Genomic DNA, 15,627 nt, shown 5'->3' on the forward strand with positions numbered 1-15,627 from the left:
CAGCCACCACCCATAAAGGTCAAGGGAATTTTTCAGTGTAGGCAGCACACACTTTTTTTTAAAGTCTCTGCAACTGATTGAACTTGTGGGTGTCAGCTAAACTGAATGATGGCCCTGAAAACCGGATCGGTATAGACCATTAACTCCAAATGTACAGCAAGAAAAAAACAGAAAACACAGGCTTTGAAGAATGGCACTCATTCAGGATACCATTGAGCTGAGCTGGTGGGCTGTGTCCATCTAGTGTTCGGACATGGGAACTGAAGTTGCACCATGTGAAAGAAAATGAACTACATTAGAGTGTGTACGCTACATATACAGCGTGGTTTCCGGCAAACAAGAACAAGTGAAAACACAAGTAGCTGAGTGTAAATGCGCGACTTCTCACACCTCGGTTTGATCTTATTCACCCAGTGTTAAATAGCTGTGTAATAAAGTGCTGATTATAAGTAACACTAGAGATCTTTTGTCAGGTCACGAAAAAAAAAAGAAAGTGTCTGGTTTTAACCACCACTTTATTTGGCATAATTTAAAATCATCTCACTGTTAGTTCATTTATACAAATATGCTTTTGTTATATATAAAACAATTACAAACAGATTTCTACAAATCAAGTTCCCAGTGTAAAAGCGTAGTACCACGCACACGGTAGCATACAGCTCCGGGACACAGACATACAGAGCCCACAGGTGTATGTTCCACTTCAACAGCATTATCTGAGTGAAATCAGGACATGGCAGAAAAAACAAGCTCACCACAGTTGACAGTTTGACAAATTGTGCACTTACATTCAACCCTCCACACACACCGATCTGGGAAATTTTCACACATCTTTAGGCAGATCTCAAACCGCATTACTGTTGTTACACAAAAAAACGTCTCGCTTGTGCTGCGCTTCGGTTATTCTAGACTTTACACATGCCACAATCTAGGCTGATTTATGAACCCCACTCGAGTGAGTAAATGAAAATAACTATAGTAAGAGGGCTGCTGTTATTTTAATGGCAACTGTCTGTGACCACACATCAGCAACCGGCCATTACTTAAATTTTTTTGTATAAAATGTATAAAAATCCTCAGATATGACAAGGCACATGTCACCAATGCAGCTCTTGCTAACCGTATGTGCAAGTTGTGCTTGTGCCTCTGCCGTCGCTGCACCGTGCAATGCAGGGATGTAAACCACAATCTGTTAAGAGCTGTGGGCCACCAGCGCTCCGTTTCACAAATGCACAAAGACTTGCCGTGCAAGATGTCAGTTTAGCACCTGTGTCTTACAAAGAGTGCTGCATGAGGAGGAGTGTGTTTACTGGAGGGAACTAAAGGCAGAACGTTTCTGAAAAAACTACAAGAATGAAACCCAGAGTTGGTCGGACCTGTAAAGGTCTCGTGGCACTTGCAGCGCTATAATTGTCCACCTTTGGGTTTGACAGAGGAGCACTGCTGTGGTCTTTGGTTTAGATAAGGCACCTGACCAAATTTAAGGCTCCTTCCATATTGTCGGTACACTGCTGTTACATTGCTAACAAGGCAGCTATGGCACTGCTTCTTCCAAGATGAAACAATATTCATCTAAACCACGAAAATATAGGAAAAGAAGTATATAGCCTAGCATAAGCCAGTTAAAACATATTCTGGTATTATATGCTATACTGAATCAATTATGCAGTGGTAATAGTCTGCTGACCTTAAATACAAGGCAATAACGGAATTGAGATGGGAAATGTTATGGAGTTCTGTTTGAACAAATCTGTGTATTACAAAACAAATTTTACTGATCAAATAAACATAGGCTATTACAAAAAATATATTCAACTTTGGCCATTACCACACTCATAGGTTAAAAACATTTTAAGAAAAAAAATCATTTACAGAGTAAATTCAACATAATTAGACAAAATAGAGTCTCTTTGACACCACACTGTCAAAAAGTTATTCTTAGGCATGTTTTAAATGGCACTCTTGTGTGAGCATCAAGAGTTAAGATGAAGACAGAGGAGAGCTGTACTACAACCTGACTTTCTGATGATGTCAGCCCAAGAAATCCAGTACCAGCGTGGGTTAATTTGGCAGAAGCCTCATGACACCAGCTCCTCCATTACTGAAGAGGGCAAATGGCCGGCTGCTTTTAATGGATTTGGTTTATCTTCAAAGTCCTACTAGCTTTTCCATGCATGGCAGTGAGAGCGGTGCGAAAGGCTGGAGCGGCAGCCTGCCAAACAGCTCTAACATGCCAGACTGAGCACAGGGGGGAACTGCAGCTCCAGAGTTTAACCTCTAATCTGTGCATAGTGGGTAAGGGGTACTGGCATTCGTCCGGGAGTCATCACACCTTGTCTGGAATCAAGCTGCTTGAAATTAAAACTTGTTCACCCTCTACTTGTCTGTTTATTACATCTAAATAGGCAAGTCAAAGCATTTTGATGGTGACGTTGCTTGAGACTCATGAGATGCAACCTAGGTGAGAGTATGAGGTAGTCATTATTTCTCCACCTGAAGAAAGGCAGATCTCTTCTCTCCAGTCAAACAGGGTAGCTTGGTCTGTTGGTTGGTTTGGATGTTATTATGGCTTGTGACAACCATGATCAGGATTTTATAAGGCAAAGCAGAGAAGCTATAAATCTAGAACAGATGTAAAATTGGAAAAAGGTGTAAATATAAAAAGTTAAAATGTAAGAAAAATAGAGGAGATACTGTCTGTTGCCCTCATTTTGGCATAGTCACTTTGGTGATGATGGCAACGGAGAGAAATCCTCCAGGAGATGAATCAGGAAGAGAGGAGTTACAGAGGAGCTGACGACAAAGTCCGAACTGCTGGAGGTGGCATGGAGGCAGCCAGGTGACGACCTTCGTTCCTCAGCCTTCCTTTGCATCTGTGGATCTCCATCATCTCTCTACGCAGTCCAAATGTGGGAACCATTTATTACAACAGCACACACTTCTTGGGGTTCTTTTTTGTGACTGGGTACAACACCGCCCTCACAGCATCGGCAAACACCTCCCTGACGCCATCCTGCAGCAGAGCAGAACACTCCATGTATTTAACAGCCCCAATCTGCTTGGCCAGGGCGTTGCCCTGCTGCTGGGTGGTGGGAGCCAGGCTCTGCTCCTTCAGCTTCTTCACTGTTTCTGCATCGCCCCTCAGGTCCTTCTTGGTGCCCACGAGCAGGATGGGCACGTTGGGGCAGTGGTGAGAAACCTCTGGATGCCACTTGTGCCTGACGTTGGCATAAGAGGAGGGGCTGCCGATGGAAAAGCAGATGATGAACACGTTGGTCTGGGGATAGGAGAGGGTACGCAGGCGGTCATACTCCTCTTGGCCGGCCGTGTCCCACAAGTTGAGGCTGACAGTGCGGCCATCCACGCTCATCTGAGCGCTGTAGTTGTCAAACACTGTGGGGATATACTCTTCGGGGAAAGCATTGGTGGTATAAGAGATGAGAAGACAGGTTTTACCCACTGCCCCGTCGCCCACCACCACACACTTTATGGTCTGCATCCTGCCTACGACCACTGGGGCTGCAGCACCTGGCAACAGAGAAAGAAGACACCTGGGTAACTTGTAGTCACAACACTTCTTGCTCTGAGAGGAGAATCTCAGCGATTCATTCCCAGTGATAGGTGGTGTGATCACTACACTTAAAGAGACAGTGGTAAAATTACCGGCTGGTGACTCTGAGGCAGCAGTTTGTACAGTAAATCCAGCTTTTCAGCCAGTTAGCAGACGAGCTAACCTCCGCCGACGTTAGCTCACCGACGTAAGTAACGGTACTTATGTTAACATTAGCGGCAAATCCCCGTCGTTCACTGATTAACAACGTCTGGAAAGTGTATAAAACCGGCCCCCTAGCAAAACAGAGGTAGCGAAAACAGAAACGAGACACCAGAGTTCTGGTGAGTTTTATTTCTCACTGTTCACTTGTGATACTAGGCGTTCCCCTACTAACTAGCACCAAGCTAAGGAACTAGCGCGTTAGGTGGCTAACAGCCTAGCTAGTTAGCAAACAAGTTCAAAGTTTCTTTTGCAAGCTACTCCTCAGAAACGCCTGTTCCTGACCCGATAACACCCGACAAGTTACCCCAAAAATTATATTGTGTTTTAAAGTGTGTCCCGAGGGCGGTAATTTGCAGTAAGGGTGAAATCTGAAGGTTTTGTGACTTACCGCCACTTGGCTTTCGATCTCTTTTTGCCTGGTATAGTCAATCACAGCCGCATCCGGGGAGCTGTCCATTACGTAAAAACCGACGCACGGAAAACAATGCAACCCGGTAGTTGTAGTTTCATTTTGAGACTGTTCGTTCGCCCGGCGCTAGATGGCGTTGTTATGCTGTTGTGCTTTTTGTTCTGATTTTCCTAATGAAACTAGGATGTGATGTGACCATATAGGCTACCTTTCACAGTCTATGCTGTGTACCCTATGTGACAGGAAAGAGAACGGCAATAACAAAATAATAAAGTGGAAATTCAAGACAAGAATTTAAATGAAAATCTGAAAAAAATTTGCATCAATTTGTTGTGTGTAAAAACTTAACTTGCAAATTTACAGCTGTCAAATAAACATGAAATAAAAGGTAGGCCTACGATAGGCTACATGATACTCAAATCAAATAGCCAAAGTTTATATAGCCTTAAAAAAATGAAAATACACAACTAGAGTAGATGTAGGCCTGAGGTCTTCAGTTTGGTTGCCTCTAGGTAGGCTATACCAGTGTAGCCTTGTCTAGCCCTGTATATCTAGATAGTTTTGTTGTAGTGCATATAGGCTACTGAAATATCAATTTTCAGTGGGTATACTGAGTATACCCGAGTATCACATAGACTACGCCACATGCTCTACACAAGATGTGGTTAAACTTCCAGAGTTATGGATGCAGGTTGGCATGTTCTCCCCTGCAAGTGACAGCATTTCCTGCTAAGACATCATTATTTTCCATGACCCCTGGGTCATAATAATAATAATCACTGCTCATTGTATCTTGTAACAAATACAGGGTGTCCCTGAAACTTAGTGATTCCAATCTAACACCCTAAATCTGATCAATGTAACTGCAAATGAGGGAGGCGTGTCTTGAATTTTGCCCGTTAACATTTCAGAGTAGTCTGAATGCATTGACGCCAACAGACGCTCTAATTTGGCCTTACCCTTTCTCTTGAACTTGCTACAGTCCTGTCATTAAATGTCACACTGTGTCACTGTGTATGCATACATGCCACACATCGAAACAGGACAAAGCAATTCTGTCTTTTTCTTGAATCTCCTCCTCTGTGGTCAACACTGGTCTTAAAGCCCATATTTATTCACCTTCAGACGTGGTATAATTCTCACCAAGCCAGTGCTTTCGGATCAATGCAGAATACACGAGGGGAGCTTTGAAAAAAAAAAGATCACTTTAGACTTCTCAGTCCTGCACCCCTGGAGACCCGTTGATGATGTCACCTCTATACACTGAGCCAGGTTAAGAGGCCAGCACTGACCGACAACCGGACACTCAAAAACACAAAGAGGCACCAGTTTATTGCCTTTCCCAAGAGGTTCTGGCGTCACTGCAGCCTATAAAGAGAGAATTCCCACTGGGACCCTACACCCACAGTCACCCTCCACCCCAACCCTTGCACCCCACTATTTTGCCAGGAGATTCCCCGGGACGTCTGCGGCATTTCCATGACAACAGCCACCGACAGGATTGGGGGTGACTGTGTCAAGAGATGCAGCAAGCGGGACTTCAGATGAGGAGGGAGAGAGAAAAATGAGGGTGACAAGAAGACAGAGGACAGCAAGATGCAAGTGCAGCAGTTGATGAAGAGGAGTGGGGACCTTGAAAGTCACAGCTCTCACAGCAAGTGCTTCCCTGAATACTAAGCTGAGGAACTTGTTCGAGAATATGTCTCTAACACACACTCAAAACTTTTTAATTAAACTGATGGACCTTTTTTATTAGCTGGACAACACCTGTATTCAGAACACCATCTTTATTCATCTTCTCTTATTTACAAATCCACACAATGCAGTGAATAACAACCAATGCTATTCAATAAAGTTATAGATTTTTTTTTTAATATAAAACAGAAATTACAGTAATCATCTCTGCACGGCCTCTTTTTCAGTTTGTAAAGTGCATCAAAATGATGAGGCCACTCAACAAGAGGATGAACAGTTCAATAGTGTACCGAGTTAAGGTCACACTGTAACACAGTCCAGTGTGTGAACGCAATGATCGCTGAAGCGTCACAGTTTTCAAATAAATTTGGACAATTTCCTAGAAAAAGAAAAGAAAAACTTGTTTTAATGCCAGAGTGATTGAAACCCCAGTTTCTTACAAAGCCACAGTGCTCACTTGATTGAATGTTTTTTTTACTAAGATGAAACATGTTAAATTATTCTACATATAAACATGGGTCTTTTTTGTCCCATTGCCTGCAAAGGACCGATGTAAAAAAAAAAAAAAAAAAGAGGTAGGATTTAAAGAGCCTATTCTACTTTTCTATTGGTCAGATAAAGTATCACAGATGCTCCCAATGCAGCTCAGTGTCACATATGTAGATCCTATACAATCAGAACTACATACAAATTTCATAAAAGTTTAATTTAGATGATTCTGTTGAAGGAGAGCCGATTGAGACCTGATGCTGACTCACACATACATGGTATGAAATGATTAAATAAACTGGACAGTACTGCTGCTTATTCACCTCCATCACTTCCACAGTGGCTGAGCTGTGGCTCGAGGCATTTTGGGACCAGGTATCCGTGATGTTGTAGGGATTTTAGAGCCAGCGGGCGAGGAGCTTGTGCTAGTCGTCTTGGCAGTTTTGCCCCGAGCTGCAGATATGACAGCCGTCCGTATCGTCTTGGCTGTGGCGGAGGATGGGCTGTGGGCAGTGCGAGGCTGGGAAGAAGCCTGAGTTTCAGAGTTTGGGGCGAGTCGTTTTGACACACGGACTGGAGTCCCTCTGACAAAGGCTGGTTGGGTGCTGCCTGAGGTCTTCTCTGTGACAGATCTGTCTGAGGCCCTGTGGCTCAGGTTGAGCTTTCCTGGAGTCTGTGACTCACTCACAGTTCTCTCCCGGGTGCTATTACTACGTTTCATCTCTGCCTGAATGGTGGTAGGCCGAGTGATGGGAGATGAGCGCACCGACATGCTGCGAGGAGCAGACAGCCGACTGGGAGTGGATGGGTTTGTGGGAGCTGGGCCTCCGTTTGAAGGCTCTGTTTTGGAGCGGACCCTGGGAATGCCTGTGTTGCTGGAGGGTCTTGCACGTGATACAAGTCCCCTTTTGGATCCTATTCCACTGCGCACAGGGATCTTCATGTGTTGACTCTCCTCCTTTGATGAAGGACACCCTGCAGTTGTCCCCTCCCGAAGGTCAATCTCCCTCTCTTTCCTCCACTTGGAGCAGAGGCTCGGCGCAGGTCGTGGGAGTGGAGAGGTTGGGGGTGACAGGATGTCATACGATCGGAGGCCTTTGACTAAAGTGTGGCACTCCAGGGTTTCACCCACACGGGAGTATGACCTCGCAATTTCTTTCTCAGGGCTTGGTAAGTCAGAGTACTCCTCTGGCTGTGGTTGGCTGAACTCTGGTAGACTGGAGGGTATCCAGTTCTCATCCACAGGTGTGGACACCACCTCTGTATCCATCTGCTTTGATAGAGCGGCATCAGGCACCGCACATGTCTCTGTCCTCTGTGACTGAGCCTTATTTAGAGCTTTAACGGAGGATTGTGATTGGCTGTCAGTATGGGAAAGTATTCCATTTGCACGAATGGACTGAGGCACAGGCTCACTGACAGAACAGGTGTTGGATTTACTCTGAGGATGGCGATTATTGTCTGTTACCGGCAGACCAAACCTATGTCTGGGAATAGAAGTCTGGGTTTTAACACATATGGCAGGTGTATCATTGTTCATAGCAGCAGAGTTAGTACAGGAACTGGGTGTAGATTCCGTGTTCATTGAAGTCACGTGTTCATGTGGAATTTCAACTTCTTTTTCAAGTCCACTTTCCTTAGGTTGGCTTTGCAGCATATAGGAAATGCTCTCAGGGCCTTGTTGTTTGACTGTGAAGCTACATCCATGCTGAGAATTACTCAATGTAGCAACATGTGAGTCGTGAACAGTCTCCACACTCTGCCTGGCTTTCTGGCCGGGCTGAACCCTGCTCCCTCTGCCCAGCAAAGGGTCCTGGTCAGTGGGAGAACATGTGCCATCAGTCTCTGGAGAGCTGCAGAGCACAGTGGTGTTCTCAAGGTCAGAAGAGCTGTTTGAGTGATAACTGGTTGATGTTGGGCTGCTGCCCAGCTCAGGGAAGCTCTTCAACATGGATGAGTTAGGAAGGTGCTGGGAGTGTCTGCGGGAGTCATAGCTTCTCAGGCTACGACGGCTCCAAGTGTAGCTCAGGTTCTTCTCTAGGAGTTTTTCCAGCTCATCTTGGTTCTCCTGACTGTGAGGCTCTTTAGCAAGACTCAGGCCCAGGTCCAGCCCGGTGCAAATAGCCAGAGAGCGACGTTTCTCCCCCATCTCCCGCTGGCGCTCCAGACGTTTCTGCTCCTTCAGCTCACGCTCTGCATTCTCCTGCAGAAAAAGGATAATTTGTTAAAAATTTGCCTTAACTTTCCATCTTTCTTTTTGATCAAGAAAAAACTTTATTATTGATTTCTGGATATTACCTGGACAGCTTTCTGGAAGCGGTGGCAAAACAAGTGGAAGACCCTGCATGCCTCCTCAAGTTTGAAAGTGCTGTCGTCCTCACAGAAGAACTCCACCAGAGCCTGACTCGACATCTTCATTCCCTCCACCTCATCCTCTAGCTCCTTCAGACGCTCCTCAGCCATCTACACACAGAAATAAATACTTTACCAAAAACATCTTTCAACATGCAGTATACATGGTCTAATTTATTACCTTCCATAATGCTAAATTTTGAATTCTGATGTGGCAAATTTGGAGCTGAAGATGGAGTACATTTAAAAGGGAATATCTTATATACCTCCAGGAAACGCTGCGTGTGCTGCTCAATCTCTGCCTCAGTCTGGGTGTTTGCCTGGAGGGCAACCACTCTGCTTTTCAGCTTGGATAAATCCTCCAGCACAGACTCTTCACACAACCTGCAGGGAAGAAAAAGTATAATTCAGTCACGTAATGTGCAGAGATATCAGTCTCACATGTCTTGAGAAAGATCTTGCGACCAAAAACTGGAAATCCAATCAAAAAGTATGCAGTAACTCAGTTTTTTCAACTGATTTGAACTTAAGTTCTATCACTTTATATCAACTAAGAGAAAATGGGATAACATACAAGATATTGTTTTAAAGAAGCAGAATATGGATAGCCATCCCTTAGCACCTTGCAGATAACTAAAGCAAAGAAAGAAGTATCCGAATTGCAAGTGCAAAACTCTCCAACAGAGCTCAAATATTGGCTTTGAGTATCAATAATGACATGACCCACTTTCACGCAGACAGCAAGCTGCTGCTTACAGCTGGGTGCCTCGGTCTCATGCAAGACTGCAATAGATCTACATTACGACTGTTTTAGCAGCAGTTTGTTGTTGACGTTATTGAACAGGGCTAGTTTATTCCCTCTGATTCAGTCACTGTACATCTGATGGGATTGAGCTTTGGGAAGAGACTGACCTGGAGGCGGAGCCAACATGGCCTAGTTGGCCGGGAAATGACAGTAAACTCTGGTCCTTTTTCACAGCTTCCTGTGGAGACAAACACAACTGATTATCCAGCTATTGTTTTAAAAGAAGCAACACGTCATTTGCTAATGCTGACTAAATCATATGCTCTGTGGAGCAGTCTGGACTCGGAGTCTGGGGCAGCTACTGTTATTTGTGGTCAGAGATGTTTGTCTATTGCAAAGACTGTTATAATTTCCCCCAAAAGGTAGCAATATCATATACTTTTAATGTATAGCTCTCAACATGGACTTATAATGAATACAAATCTTCTTCATAAGCAACAGTAGTGCTCATATTGGTTTTCCTTCACACTTTCTTTAGCATTATGTGACTATTCTGTTTACTCAGTCTACATTTAGTCTAAATTTAAGCTCTTACCATAGCAACAAAATGCAGCAGATTCATGCCCGGCTTGTTGGCTTTGGTGTCGGCCAGTTTGAGAAGCGACGAAATTCGGAAACCCGCGGCATTCCCTGCATATCCACCCTGAGGAGCCACGTACAAGGTTAGACTAACACAGACACACAACATGTGACAACTTCAAACAAACAACGATACAAAACCCAGGTGCACAGTCAGAGTGACGCCCCTGAAAAACACACCCAGACCCCTAGTGACTGGCGCATTGTACACAGATAAAAAAAAAGGGGCTGGCTCTGCTTTGTCGGGCTAAAGAAAAGAACAAATAAAATAAAGAGGCACTCACAGCGTTCATATAGTTCCCAGCTTTCAGCACCAAACGAAGGATGGAGTGTAACTCAGGACAACTCAGTAGCTCTACAAGGGTGAAAGACAAATTCAGTACTGTGCATTATAAATATGAATGTGTCTGCAAATTACATCAAGGTTTTAAAATGACTTAGCAGCCTTGAATTAAAGAGCACAAGAGACATTTGATCCGACTAATGAAATTAATCTTATACAAAAAATTCAAACTTCAACTCAGTAATTTATTCTGAATTCGACTGTGCTGCATTCTGGATCCAAATGTCTCTAAATGGGAGCATTTAAAAGAGCTTGATCTTTATAGCGATGGTGTACACAACTCCCTGCTGTTACTTTACCTCTGGCTGCCTCCCTCAGGCATCTGGCTGCCACACACAGAGAGGTCACAGCAGGGTCGAACTCTTGCTGAAGGATCATGGCATCCAGACGAAGCCGAAAACTAATGGAAGAGGAAAGAGAAGGACGGGTGCATGAATGGACAGGGGTGACTGATGACGGAGACAAGAAAGACACTCCTAATCAATCATCAGTTAAACAAGCACATGTCATCACAAAGTGAAGCACGTGAGAAGGACGAGGAAAAATAAACAGCAGAAAAAGTGGAGCTTTAAAGCGAAAAAAACAACAACAACAAAGACACAGATGGACTGGTCCTGTGAATATTTTGGGTAATTTTATCCAATCTAGGGCTAAGGTGGGGGTGTACCTGGGGACTTCCACCAGCAGCAGCATGAAAAGATCGGGCTCCCCAAGCCAGCTCCGCTCCCCACCGAACCTCCTCAGGCGGGACTCCTGAGAGAGAACAGATGCTGAGTAAAATCTGGACGGCAGCTTCAATTTAAAAAAAAAAAAAAAAAGAAAGAAAAAAAACTGGGACACTAAAACCAACATGCTGTTAACAGTCAATTCTAATATCTTTCAGTGCTGGAAACAGACCACATCATACGACAAAGTGTAATGGCAAACTTTTGATCATCCTAACCAGAGCCAGATGAGTAAGGGAGGAGGGAGGGGGAGGGCAGGGGTTGTCACTGTTGCATTTGTATGTCAAAAAAGGCACTATACCTCCTCATTGTCAGGCAGCAATTTGCAGAGCTCTGTGAGCTTCTCCGCTCCGTAACGGTCCCCAGCACCCTGCCTGATATCCTCAACTATCTCTTTAGCAGGCCTGTGGAAAAACGACAATAGAAAAAGAAAACATTTTTAGCATGACATCATGGTTAACATGGGAAGGGGTTTTCTAGTCTGAGGAAAGGCATGACACCCTTCAAGAAAATCCATGTTGGGAGCAGTATCAGCCCTTTGCCTTGCCCTGTTCACACAATATTCAGACAAATCCTTTTCTTATCAGTCAAAATGTCGGGGAAGGAGAGTTGGTTGACGCCACATTGGCGACGCAAAGTGGCATATCCACTAGACAAATAAAAGGCAGACATGCAAAGAAGACGTCTAAAAAGGTCTTGGGATGTCAAGGTGAAAGAAACAGAAACTGAGCCGAGTGACTGTTTGACCTCTGGCTTAATTCCTCCGAGTGACACATCTGTCCTCTATTCCAGCAGTTTTCCATTATCCTCTCCCTTCCCTCTCATCTTACAGCCTATCATGCACACTCATACTCCATTATGTGCATGACACAGTGCCTTTACAAATCCTCCTCAACTTTCATATTCACATCTATTGAACAACAACAGTTCAGGATCAACCTGTAAACATTTCTGCGGTAGACTGAGTTTAAATCAAGTGGTTAAAGACTTTGTTGTTTGTTCCAACCTCTTCCATTGAAAGACACTGCTTAGTGAAATAGCCTATAAATAGAGCCATCACATGATAAAAAAGGACATTGAAATGGCTGCTCAGACACTCATGACAATATAAAACCATATTATGGCTAAACTGCACCCACATTTGAACAGTAGCTCCGTCTGAGCTCAGAACAGAGGGCCAGTAAGCTCACAACAAGACAAATGTTGTGTACAGAGTAAGAGCCTCCTTTTACATAATGGCTTTCCCTACAAGTCTTGACAAATCATGTTTAGAAAAAAAAGTGCTCTTCAATTGAGGTGTGCACACTTGGAGGCATGACAATATGTCAACTCAGCAGGTTTTTCCTCCCCTTTGTTTATCTGTTTTTTTTTTGTACCACTTAATGATTATAAAACAACCCTCAGCTGCTTCGTTTGAGCAAGAAAAACATGCTAAAGAGGCTTGATTATGACAGGCCACCAGTGGGGTCTCTCTTTGGAGCTTGGGGGGCTTTTAACATTAGACACTTTTTAAGGCGGTGGTGTCAAGCAGGTGTCAACTCTGACTCCTAAGGCTATACCCGGCCACTTAGGCTACCCACCACCAACCTTCCTTACCAACACCCCCGTTCCCCAGTCCAGCTGCTCAGGGTGCCCTCCCTTGCACCTGTCCCCTGCAATATACTCCAGACTCAATCGCTCCTGATGAGATTTCACACCCCATCCGTGTGTAATATACGGCCACACCCTCCAGTTTAATCTCAAGTGAAGTGCTGCTCCCCTGGGCACAGTTGCACACACTTCTGTTTCCTGCACTTAAAAGCTACTCTCACTTTTGCCAGATGGTGACCTCCAGTAGGCTAAATGCAGGCTGCAAAAAGGCTTCAAGCTGAACCTGGTCAAGTGTCCATGTCCAATCTCTCGTCAACAGACCAAAATCCACAGGTATTTAAATTACACTGTTACATAAAAAAAACCCCACAACACATCTTCATATTGGAGAAACTGGAACTGTAGTTTTTCTGTTGCTTAACCAACTGATTCATCGTCTAGTCAGCTTTAGTAAGGAATGAGGATTCTTACATCTTGAACTGGCGGAGAAATATCCCAATGTTCATACTGCGTTTGGAGTCCAGCAGGGAGATCTGTGGAGAGGCAAAGTATAGGCTACTGATAAGCAAGAAGTCTCACCATCTTTATACATTACTGAAAAAGTTTGTGCCATTCACATGATCTGACCTCTTCTGAGTTGTCCTGTGGAGATCTGCTGCGAAGCAGAGTGGACCGGCGTCTCAGAGTGCCGGTTCTGTCCTGAGGCTTATTGTCCTTCTGACCAAACAGCTCATCCAGAGAATGGAGGTCAATGGGGAACTCGTCCTCGCCCTGGGCCGCCCCACTCCACACGCTCTTCCTCCCCTCCACCTTCTCTTTAGGGATACGCTCCCAGTTCAGCTTCCTCAGCCGGCTTCGACGGGCGCTATCTGCCCTGCTAAAAGGCGAGGAGGAGGAAGAGGAGGACGCAGGTGGAGGCGGGGGAGGTGGAGGTGGAGGTGGAGGCGGTGGAGGTGCCAGGGGAGGCGGTGGAGGGGCGGCCGGCACAGGACACGAATCCATGGCCGTCACTTCCACAGCTTCAGGGGCAGCGGTGGGGTGGGCAGGCCCTGTTCCATGAAAGGCACGAGGTTCCTTGATGGCCACCGTCAGATTGATGAGCATATAGGCAGCCTGGGTGCTAGAGAGGGGTGAAGGGGGTTGTGGGGCAATAGTGGGGTGGGCCCAGTGTCTGTCCAGTCACTTGATGTCTTTTCCAGGTCCCAGACAGCTCTAGTTCAAAGGTCCTTCGGTAACCCCAGTCTAGGAAACAAGACAACAAATCAAACAGCTGATCTCAGACTACAACGGAGACGGAGAGACAGGAAATCACTGCTCTCCTGCAGCTTTACCACACTGAAGTAACTCGGGCAGTTTAAACTGAGGCCGATGACCTCACCTGAGCCCACACCTGGCCTGACTTGTCCTTTCATTAGCACGGCCCTTGTGCAATGAATTATCTAACAAGTAGTTGGAGCTAAAAATGTAACCTCTGCTTCAACTTTCAGTGGAAGTTCAAGGCGTTTTTGGGAAAGTACTAGCTGGGCAAGATGCCCCCCCTCCCCTCCTCTGTCTCTCTCTGCAGGCTGTTTGAACAGCTTGTCCCATCCTGTTCAGTTTCACCTCACTGCATGCACACACATCTCCAGCATGTGCCCTCTCCCTTCTAATTAGAATATATGGAGACACCACTCAGGTAACGATATGATGCACAGTTAACCACAAAGCTGCCAAGTAAAGGGTCTGCCTCAGAAATCATGACTTTATGATATTCTTTCCACGTTATGGGAGATTAACATCTGAAAGCTGGTTGCACACACTTGCACCAGCAAGTTTTAAGTAGGATTAGTAATGCAATTAGGAGTGACTCAGAGGTTTCAGGTGTCTGGTTCAGAGTCTTTAATCATGACATGGCTTTAAATTTAACCAAAAACACATCTTCTCCCACTCTCTCGCGCTCCTAACATGAATCACAACTTTTGGGAAACTGTGCGGGGATGCGCTTCACTGCTGAGCTGTTCCACCGAGCGCCGCAGGAGCGCGCTGATCTCAGCCTCCATCATTTCATGAGATGTGTAACTTTGGCAGAGAAAACTCATTTATCAAGTCTACAGTTCACGAGTTCGTGGAGGAGGACGGAAAATAAGGAGAGAAGTGAGTAACCAAGCTCATAGCGCCACATTAACATTTTTTCACGAGGTTCAAGGAACTTTATAACAATTTTTCCATGTTGATATTTTGTTAAAGACAAAACCGGGGTTCTCCTGACCCAGTGCATGTTGGAGGTTGACTTGACATAAAAAATTAAAAAAAAATTAAATTACAAATCACCAAAACAGTCCTGTATTGGTTAATTAAGCACAGCTCAATCAAGTTACTTCACTTACCTGGCGCTGATCCCTGATCTGCTCCCGTGAGGTAACTCCACGAACAGAAACACGAGCTCCCGCTTTGATTGCAGTGGAAACTTGAATTAAAACAATCGCTCCGGTCACTTTAAAAAAAATCTATTTTCCTCCTGTATTTCTTGTCGTCCTGGTGTCCTGTGCCGCTCCGCTCGCAGCAGTCCTCTTGTCTTTCTCAACTTGCAGGGAAACTTCCACACAGCTCCGCGGGAACGCGCAGGCGCGCTCCCGCAGGCAGATATGCCTTTATTGTGTACTCCCAGTTTCCCATGGGCGGATTTAGGGTTTTTCAGGTGGGAGTGCATCCGATCTTCATTTCACTTTTTTTTTTTTACTTCTTTAATCTCTTATGGAAATGAATGCCCTTAAATTCACACAGGTTTTTTTTTCTTTCTTGTTTTCAATAATGTTTGTCAAGTCCAGATAAGATTGTACGGGAAATCTTGCAGTCAGGAGTTGTATTGACAACTTGATAAGTCTC

General features: G+C 44.9%; 2 protein-coding genes across 2 annotated transcripts; both read right to left on the reverse strand.

The window, feature by feature from the left end:
* Positions 1-496: 496 nt before the first annotated feature.
* On the reverse strand, positions 497-4,212 carry rhogd (ras homolog gene family, member Gd). The gene is made up of 2 exons (XM_085790090.1): positions 4,164-4,212; positions 497-3,528 (listed from the first exon to the last, which is right to left on the reverse strand). The coding sequence occupies exon 2, from the start codon at positions 3,497-3,499 to the stop codon at positions 2,924-2,926; it is 576 nt and encodes a 191-aa protein (XP_085646216.1). The 5' UTR covers positions 3,500-3,528; positions 4,164-4,212; the 3' UTR covers positions 497-2,923.
* A 1,744-nt stretch (positions 4,213-5,956) lies between these two features.
* Positions 5,957-15,388, reverse strand: fhdc2 (FH2 domain containing 2). Its single transcript, XM_085790091.1, has 12 exons — positions 15,129-15,388; positions 13,390-14,004; positions 13,234-13,295; positions 11,474-11,576; positions 11,115-11,200; positions 10,747-10,847; positions 10,389-10,459; positions 10,061-10,168; positions 9,633-9,703; positions 8,987-9,104; positions 8,667-8,831; positions 5,957-8,571 (listed from the first exon to the last, which is right to left on the reverse strand). Exons 2-12 carry the CDS (start codon positions 13,864-13,866, stop codon positions 6,697-6,699), a joined length of 3,237 nt encoding a protein of 1,078 aa, XP_085646217.1. The 5' UTR covers positions 13,867-14,004; positions 15,129-15,388; the 3' UTR covers positions 5,957-6,696.
* Between the last annotated feature and the right edge of the window lie 239 nt (positions 15,389-15,627).

The sequence above is a fragment of the Trachurus japonicus genome, chromosome 10 (genome assembly GCF_045865225.1).
Source record: "Trachurus japonicus isolate A0001 chromosome 10, Traja_1.0".
Taxonomy (NCBI): domain Eukaryota; kingdom Metazoa; phylum Chordata; class Actinopteri; order Carangiformes; family Carangidae; genus Trachurus; species Trachurus japonicus.

Coding starts and splice junctions, on each gene's coding strand:
- rhogd (XM_085790090.1), bottom strand. CDS start 3,499: ATGCAGACCATAAAGTGTGTGGTGGTGGGCGACGGGGCAGTGGGTAAA.
- fhdc2 (XM_085790091.1), bottom strand. CDS start 13,866: ATGCTCATCAATCTGACGGTGGCCATCAAGGAACCTCGTGCCTTTCAT. Junction 9,704..10,060: donor TGCTGCATTTTGTTGCTATG/GTAAGAGCTTAA, acceptor TTGTCTCCACAG/GAAGCTGTGAAAAAGGACCA. Junction 8,832..8,986: donor ACACGCAGCGTTTCCTGGAG/GTATATAAGATA, acceptor TTCTGTGTGTAG/ATGGCTGAGGAGCGTCTGAA.